The 8,937-nt window shown below is 37.0% G+C and overlaps 1 protein-coding gene across 2 annotated transcripts in view; it reads right to left on the reverse strand.

Moving 5' to 3' along the window:
* LOC113502293 (protein vein) overlaps positions 1-2,976 on the reverse strand; it is a 55,539-nt gene extending 52,563 nt beyond the window's left edge. The window contains exon 1 of one of the 2 annotated variants that reach the window (XM_026883805.1): positions 1,883-2,976. In XM_026883805.1, the coding sequence (XP_026739606.1) occupies positions 1,883-2,297 (415 nt within the window). In that variant the 5' untranslated portion in view covers positions 2,298-2,976. The remainder of the gene's footprint in view (positions 1-1,882) is intronic. The other variant, XM_026883804.1, reaches the window with a different exon arrangement.
* Positions 2,977-8,937: the final 5,961 nt, after the last annotated feature.

The following is an 8,937-nucleotide window of genomic DNA, read 5'->3' on the forward strand; positions in this document are numbered from 1 at the left end:
TTGCGAGGAGACAGGTGCAATTTGCCAAAATAATTATGGGCGTGGTTTAATTTATTTTACGGAATGTGAACTTAAAGACCGTCGTAATGCAAGCCGAAGTAACGATATCACAAACTTTTGGTAAAATTGAATAATACCCAGATAAGCTTTGAAAGTGATCCTACTCAGTAGATAATCATAATTAATCGAGTTTTATTTAATCTTTATATTTTTTTTGCAGTTTGCATACGATGACAAAGATTTTTTTATAATAGCTTTTTTAACCCCTTGCTGTAAAGTTTCATAAACGTTATTTGTAAATAGTCTTTTGATTTAAGCTCTTTTAGATTAGTAGAGTCGATAAGGAAATAAGTCTTCCGTTTGTACTTCTTATGGAATACTGTAGACAATATTATAGAATATGAGAAGTCTGCTTATTTTTGACATGAACCAGGTGTGAACCCAATGTTTTGACAGTTCAGTAGCCAAGAGTTCACGTAAGATATCGCAACTGGCAACGACATGTTCGAACTAGAGCGTGCGATGACGTCACCCATTGAGTCGCGCGCAACAGATCATCACTTTATCATTATTGGATTTATATCTTTACGGTCTTTTTACACTACCGTGTAAGCAGACTGTTTTGTGTCATTATCAGTCTGAGATAAAAGGACCATATTTTCCAGGGTAGAGTCCTTGGGTTCGCAAAAATATTTACAACAACCTATTTAATGAATGGCAATATTGTAACCCAATTTAAAGTGTAAATACGTTATCAGTTGACTTACTTATTACATTTTCCTACTAGATTATTATAACATTCACATCATTTATTTATTTGTTTTTTTTTTAATGGTAAGGTTACGAGATAAGAATAAATGGATTAATGTTATAACTTGCATTGTTAGAATAAGACCAATTAATTTGGCAATATTTGTTATCATAAATTGCGTAGTTTAGAGAGTAGTTTAGAGTAAAGATTTTTTATTTAAATATGTACCTATCACATTGCTCACACCACGTGGATAAGCTAATTAATTCAAATTTAACATAAATCTACCAAATGAGGCCAATTATTACATTGCTGACAGTTAAATTGAAGATTTTCTGGAACCTATTAATTGACAGTCGGTGCGAAAAGATGCGAATGATGAAAATGCAACGCAAGAGACACGTCCTCATACGATAACATTGCAAGACTTGTGAGCGATATAGGTGTACCTATTATTTACTTTTGTTTAATGATGTTTTGAATTTTTAATCTCTGATCGGACTATTTACCTAAATGACCGCTTTACTGCTCTATTTTAAAATTAATTGCACTTCCATTTCGTAATTTCTTCAAACTTTTTATTTTTCTTTTTTAATTTCATAAACAAAATGTGTCAAGGATTAGTCAAGAAAACAATTTTATTATGAACTGGAAGATAGTGTTTCACAATATTTTTTTGTTTCTATATTAATGATGTGAGTTGTGTTTAAATTTAGCTCGTATTATCTGTTTCCTATCCACCTGACCGTTTATGAAGGGTGCATAAATGAGGTCCGGCTTTGTACGAGTAAGAGGCATGCGCTTAGTATGTTTTGCAGCGGACTAGCCGACCACTATTCACTACGGAGCCAAAAATGGACTCATAATGGCTACTTGTTTGTACGATACACCTGCTGTCATCGCATATTTGCTGGCCGTATTATTTGTATAAAGTTCTATGTGAAGCTAATTATATTTTCTATCGATACGACTTATGACTAAAGCATGCATGATCACATGGAATTTGACAGAACGTTTAATCAAACATGTAGTTATAAATTGTTTTCAGTGATACCTTACGTACGTGTCCTCAAGTTCCATGTGACCGCGGCTCGCATCACACCACGTCCTAAAAAAACACTGTTCACTCACTGTAACCAGGCTTGTAGACGGCACGAATCCTCTTAACCAACTTGGCGGTCCTCTTGATGGGAGGGCCGAGAGCGACGGCGGAGTGGCCCCGTCTCTCGGCGAACACGATATAGTTGTGGCGGTTCTTGAGCGGCACCTCGAAGCGGCCGGAGCAGTCGAGGTGGTCGGGCGGCAGCTTGAGGCGCAGCACGGCGTTCTCATGCGGCCAGTGGCCCTGGTGGCGGAAGACGCGGCGGATCTGCACGGTGGCGGCGTCGCGGGCGAGCGACTGGACGCGCGCCTCGAAGGCGGCCGGCGCGCGGTAGGCCCGCCAGGCGACGTCGGCGCGGTCGCAGTAGAGGCGGCGCGGCGCGGCGAGGACGGCACAGCACAGGCACAGCAGAGCCCACAACGCCGCGCGCCTGTCTGTCTTCATCGCGCCATCGCAACAGCGCTCGGTGACTCCCTGCTCGACGCTCGTACGCGGTGCGCCTATGTTCTCCCGTGAGCGGTCGGCGCGCGACTGGCCCGAACTGAATCATTCCCCGCCCACACCGAAATAGTCGCGGTACGGACCGAGCACGCGTCGCTAATTTATCTCGTCTGATGATTAATTTGCGCTTGTTATATGTAATTAGTGGGTACCATGTCGATTGTTTGATTGGCGGGTGATTGGGGTGCGTTTGTTTTGGGTCATGTGAAAGTTCAAACCTTATAACTTACAGTTTTATTATGAATAATTTGCTAAACTCAGATATTATACTTTTAAAAATGAAATGTTTCTCTCAATAAATGAACTTATCAAAAGTTATCGTGTAAAATTTTCTTCGTTTGGGAAATGAGTGTGGATGTTTGTAAAACATATTATCTAGTGAGAGGTTGTTACCTACTGTAGCAGAGATTTTCAACTAACGACTTTCGCTTCGTAGCGACGTCTACGGAGACGTTGTAGCGCGTAGACATTTCGTAGCTTTGACCTCAGCCGTAGACCTTGCGTCCTTGTGGTGGATGTTAAAAATATTAATAATTTGTAAGTTTAACACATCTTTTATCAATATGTAAGAAGGTTAGAGTTACTGGATCAAACACTCTATTAGGTATAAACAATTTTATCATTTGGTACCCTTAATCTGAAAAGCCTCAGTTAGGTAATCTTTACAACCTTAGTTTATCAGTTTATAATGTCTTGGGAAATGAGTTTTACAACGCATTTATAACTTAAATTATTTTTATAAACATTCTATTCAGACACATATTTTAGTGTTCAATAATTTTAATAAAAATTGTTTGCATCATAATAAGCATTGAGGATTGCTTACCGTTACATTCTCGGCTACTTTTACTTATTTTTCCTTATTTCATGCGACTTGGAGGAATCTATGTGCTCCTTCGGCATATCGTGTTTAACAGCATCTGCCGATTGCAGAGTGAATGAAACTAGCCTAACTAGCTAGAATGTTAATTACTTTCCAAGTACTACACATACAACACATTTTATGAAACCAAAAAAAAGGTACTTTTAATCATGAGTCATGTCGTCAATAGATCACAGAAATCATATCAAACGGTTGCCACTAGTAGCACATCAGTTTGCGCCTGGTAATATCAAAGTTGTAAAGTTGTCGGACAGTTGCTATGACTCCAACATAATTGTATCCGAAGGCCGAATGTCTCTTCCTCAATACCTGGAATGAGTTGTCTCGTTTCCCACAGGAATGAATGATTGAGACCTAACGGTGTTTGAGACCAATTGCCTCACATCCGGTAAAAAAGGTAAACAGTGTGAAGGCGGTGTTTCGGCACCGTACTCTCAGGTAGACCGTTCATTCATAATGGTTATGAATGACCGATCTGTGTGGGGTTCCCTCACGAGCTAAGGGAGCTACAAGAAAAAAAAGGGACAAAAAATGCAACTTTTGCTTCATTTACGTTCAAATTTGTTTAGCTATTGAATTTAAGTAAAGGTACCAATTTTATAGGATCTTAACATCATGTACCGTAGATTTTCAGGGATATTTAAACTGTTTTTTTTTAACGAAAAACAATTAGATGAGGACAAACATAAAAATACGGTATTACACAAACATTCTGCAAGAACGCCGTTTCAAAAAGAATTTCAAATCACTAGCTGAAAGCTTATCTATTCGAAAGGGAACGGAACCACTATTCAAAACGGTCTGATTTTTTACACCGTACACAAAAACGGCGGGCGCTGCGGCCGGAACTTACCTTTTGTCGTCTACCATTGATACAAGCACGTGCGTTACGGTGTGAAGGCGGCCGGCCAATTGTAAACGTATTACATAATTACTATCGGCTAATAGCTTCCCATCAGAGAAGATTTTGTTCGAGATTTTTCGATTTAAATCATTTATGAATTTTTCAACATTTACAAAGGTAAAACTATTTAGAAATCACTCTAAAAATTTAAAAAAATAGGCGTTAATAGTTAACATTACTTTCGTGTTTTCGACCTTCTAAAGTATTTGGATGTGATAAATCTTATAATTTGTTATGAAATTGACCATTACCATACACAGTATTAAACTTAAGACTTGTTAATAGGCAGCTTGCTCTTACCACTCTACAGTAAATAAGGTGTCATAGATAGCCCAGGTAAACTTTATCACTTCACCAGAATTACAAACTATACGGTACCAGTAATCAAACAAAATCCGAAACACATGTTTGCCAACGATTTAGAACAATATCAATTGACTGTAATCTGCAGTAATAACAAACAGGTGGGAATTTGGTACTATTTGTACCTTTGAAAGAAATGCTCGTAAATAGGGCTAAGGTGTATCGTTGTTTGGCAACACGTGTTTGCGATTAGGCGGCCCTTTTGTCTGCGAGCTCCAAAAACAATTGTGTAGGAAACCGTTTTGTTATAAAGCCTATTGTCTTATATTATTGTATTGTTTGATAAAAGTTTTCGTTTTCGAAGGATTGGTATCCTGTGAATTATTCGGTCTATTTACCGGCATGAAATTTTAGTAGGTGAGTATTTCTGTTTGCGTTGCCACATGTAAGAAGAAGGCCTGTTTTTCCTAACCTACTGTGTCCCACAGCTGGGCAAAGGCCTCCCCCAAATCCTTCCACGACTCTCTATTCTGGGCCTCATGGAACCAGCCTGGTTGGTAAGCTTTGAGAGGTAAAAAAACTTAATAGTGACGAAAACAATTTGACGGAATGGATAGCCGAGTTCAGGCCACCACGCCAAACCCACTGTGCGCAATAAGTCGCGAATTTGGACCCGCGTAGGACAAGCACTTGTCTGATTCACGAAAGCTTGTTCTAAATAAGAGCTTCTTTGGGTACTCCCACCGACACAAGGACTAAATTTAAAAAAATACTCTCTCTTCTTTTTTCTGGCATCTTTAGTACTTAACAAAACAACACTTTATAGTCTGTAAATTGAAGCTCCCTCTTTGCTACACATTCTCACAGTTTTACTCGAGCAACTTCAAAAAATCGCAAGTTCATATAAAAGTGTCCAGATGGTCGAATATCGTGATGTCTTCATTACAGCCTGCCCGCGGTTGTAAGTCATCTTAATGCAAAAATGACAAAATAAATTATAATGTTGGTGCCCGCGCGAAACGCTAACATTTTGCGAGTTGGTATGGAACGAATATGGCTCTACATAAAATACTTTTAACGTATGACATTTCTATTTAGGTAGGTACAAATAAACTATTTTATATTTAGTTTGCATCCTATAACAAAAAATATTGTAAGCGCAAGGCTTTTCCACACATATTTTTGTAAGCCTTTTCAATTGAATAATTAACGTTACATAAGTTAACAGGACTTTCGACAATGCAATTAAAACGTATATTTAAAATACTAACCAAATAAGTATTTCAGGAATTTGACCTAGACTTTAAGTATAAACTGATTAAAATAACAAAGATATTAAACCTAAATATGTAAGTTAATTACGAAATAACTTCTACATAGTGTTATTTGTCTAGCTTTACAATTATTACCTTGTGTATTATGCAGGTTACTATTTTGGTTATTTACTCAAGCGACTAGATTTCTGTTTTACCGGTTTGAGCTCAGGTAAAGATACCCGAAATTTATTTCAGTAATTATGAGCCTTTAATAGAAAAAGTATATTATTTATAGGATTAAGTGTATTTCAGGAAGTCATAACTATAAGCTTATTTTCATCTAGGTAGCGTAACATGCATCAGCTAAGTAGAGCCACATTCCGTGGTTCACATCTCGAAGGGCCACCCTCAGTGACGTTCATTTCTCGTTAACCGTATAATTGTTTAAATTGTCATAATTTCGCCCGCATAATGTTGCCACATAAATATTTATTTATCGACCAACTACTGATAACGAAATTGCTGATGACCACCGCTTTTCACATGATTTAAGAGCTTCGTAACCATCTTATTTTGTCTCCCCGTTTTTTGAGATGTGGGTTACTTATTTGATAGTTTCCTACAGCTCTACTCTCAGGGCTTTTGTTGAATTATTGTCAAAGAACGGTGTAATGATACACTTTAGTGTGTTCTGATGTAATACGGATGTAATATTTTCTGTACGAACCTTTAGCTCTAAGATTATGAGATATACGTTTTCAACTTCAATATTTGTCTGAGAAAAGGGTAATGCAACGGTTATTGAATTGAGGGTGGCATGTACTAAGTTTAGGTTAACATTAATTAAAAAGTTTAAGCGAATCGTGCTTTAAAATTTACCATATTTTTCTAGAACATCCGCGCCACGTGTTCCGATATCCATCAATATAATATTTCTATGCCCAATGGTAGCCCAATGCCTACAATGATTTTATTACTTTATTATATTTCCTTCTAAGGTGCATGCAGTGAGAGGAAAGTTAAAATTAAAACAAACTTTATTTAAACTTTTGAGTTTCGTTGATTTCCATTCAGTCTTGCAGGCATTTCTTGGAGCCAGTGTTCTATTCCACCTGAATATTAGAAGGAAGTATTAGAATAGTGGGCATAGAAACAGAGCGGTATCACCGCTAGTACAAATCCGTGAGCAGAGCACTTACATCGGCCGCCAAAGTATCCATTCGGTAGGTCGCGAGTGGTTTATTTCTCTCGCGCCCCGGAGTAAATATAACTCGCATGTTACGGGTGTTAGCTACCACGTGTCCTAGCACTCGAAGCGAACTCACGCGGTGATGAGTGATGTTTTTGTGAAGATGGGCAGCAGCGATATTGTTCAATGAAGAAGAATTAGTGAGTGACGTATAAATAATACTTTTACGAATGGCTTGATATGGGTTAAGTAGCTGTATTTAGATGATGATACAGCAGATGTAAGTTTTATTTTTTATGAAGGACAGAGTAACGGTCTTGTAGAGTAAAGGGTCATAGAAGAAATCTATGAAATCTCTTACTTTTCATATGTACATACATATGAATATTTATATATTTTATTGAAACCTACAAAATCTCAAACGTTAAAATTTTTTTTTTCAGGTATTTAATGAAGGTCCATGGTCCAAACCGATCTATTCACTTTATCTGCTAGCAGTTTACTAGCGAGTTTGAGGCCCATGGTAGAGTCCTTGCTCTCACCTTAACCACGTGACTCAGTGACGTATATTTTCTCTACATTTGTTAACCATATCTGGGTATTAGAGTATTTAGAAGCTACTTTTAATTTGTATACGTCTATATCGGCATTCAAAAAGTATAATTCAGCTCTTTTAATCAATATTAAGAGACTGTTATTACGTCTTTAAAAAGTCAACCTTATCCTGCTGTACCTAAGTTGCAAAAGCAACCATTTTAAGAAATCTTAGTGCTTAGCCTTTATATGTATATACTTTACTTGTTCATCAGTGAATATATAGTTTTTGCAAGTGTAATAATTTAGGAGCGTATCTTTCAGTTAGAAAAGTATATTTATCGGGAAATAAAATTAACATTGACACAAGCATTACCGATACAAAAAAAACCCTTCCGTAAGAATATTAGGAATATTATTACCTTTATCTGTATCTTTATTAAACTATCTTTATTGTGAGAATACTTCACGACCCAAGAACATGAACAATCATTAAATCATTTGTATCGTTTAGTACTCTAGTGGCTTTGCAATACAGAAATATCGTTTTAAAAAATCGTTCGAAGTCCCAGACTGGAGTTTAATTAAAAAATAAACACCGTAAGGGCGTCCACAGACGGGCGGCGCAGTGCGACGGCGCATCTGCGGTCGGTCGCGTGTCGCACTCGCCCGCCGACTTAATTAGATACGATTATATGAAAGCTATGGAGCTGCAAGTAAGTAAAGAATGTCGTTTGTGACTGAGTGAGTGAGCAAGAGTGTCTTTATGTTTTTGGGTTGTAAATTATCTATAATTTTGCTAGACGGTGTCACCTTTTTTGGAATACTGACATTGTAACAACTATGCAAGATTATATACAAATATGCAAAAAAATATATCATTATACATAATATATAATTTTACTTAATAAATAGCATTGTCCTCCTCTCTCCTACTTTTGCTGTGCCCGACAGGGTCCATAATGAGCTGTGAACCTAGTTATAATTTACAAACTATGTAACATTATGGTACCTATGCAATCAAGATTTGATTTGATTTGATTTATGCTTTAATATCTGAGTAAAATTAAAAACCTTTTATTGTGAAACTTAGTTCAATTTTTTAGTCCATAATAAATTCATAGCAAAGTCACGTCAATTTAAAAGCGCCCAGAGGTAAAATGATATAAAGAAGCTATGCTTACAATCTTTCATCAACTCCATGTATTTCATTTGTCCAAACGGTCCTCGTACACCTGTACATTGAATGATGACGAGTTTAGTCGCGGAATGTGTTCGTTTATAATATGCGACGATATTTTCATGAGTCTTATAGAATTCCGTAAGACCATCCCGAATAATTACAAATAATTAACTAAGCATTTTTCTACTAGTATCTCCTCACATTTGAATGAGCCTTCTAAACTTTAAGACTATTTCAATAATGCCAGGTTGCAATCGTTTTGATGTAAGAAATCTTATTTTGATCATCTTTACCGCTTTCTCTGTCCTAAAACATTACTATACACCTGTAC

This window comes from Trichoplusia ni, chromosome 17 (assembly GCF_003590095.1).
Source record: "Trichoplusia ni isolate ovarian cell line Hi5 chromosome 17, tn1, whole genome shotgun sequence".
In the NCBI taxonomy this organism is placed as follows: domain Eukaryota; kingdom Metazoa; phylum Arthropoda; class Insecta; order Lepidoptera; family Noctuidae; genus Trichoplusia; species Trichoplusia ni.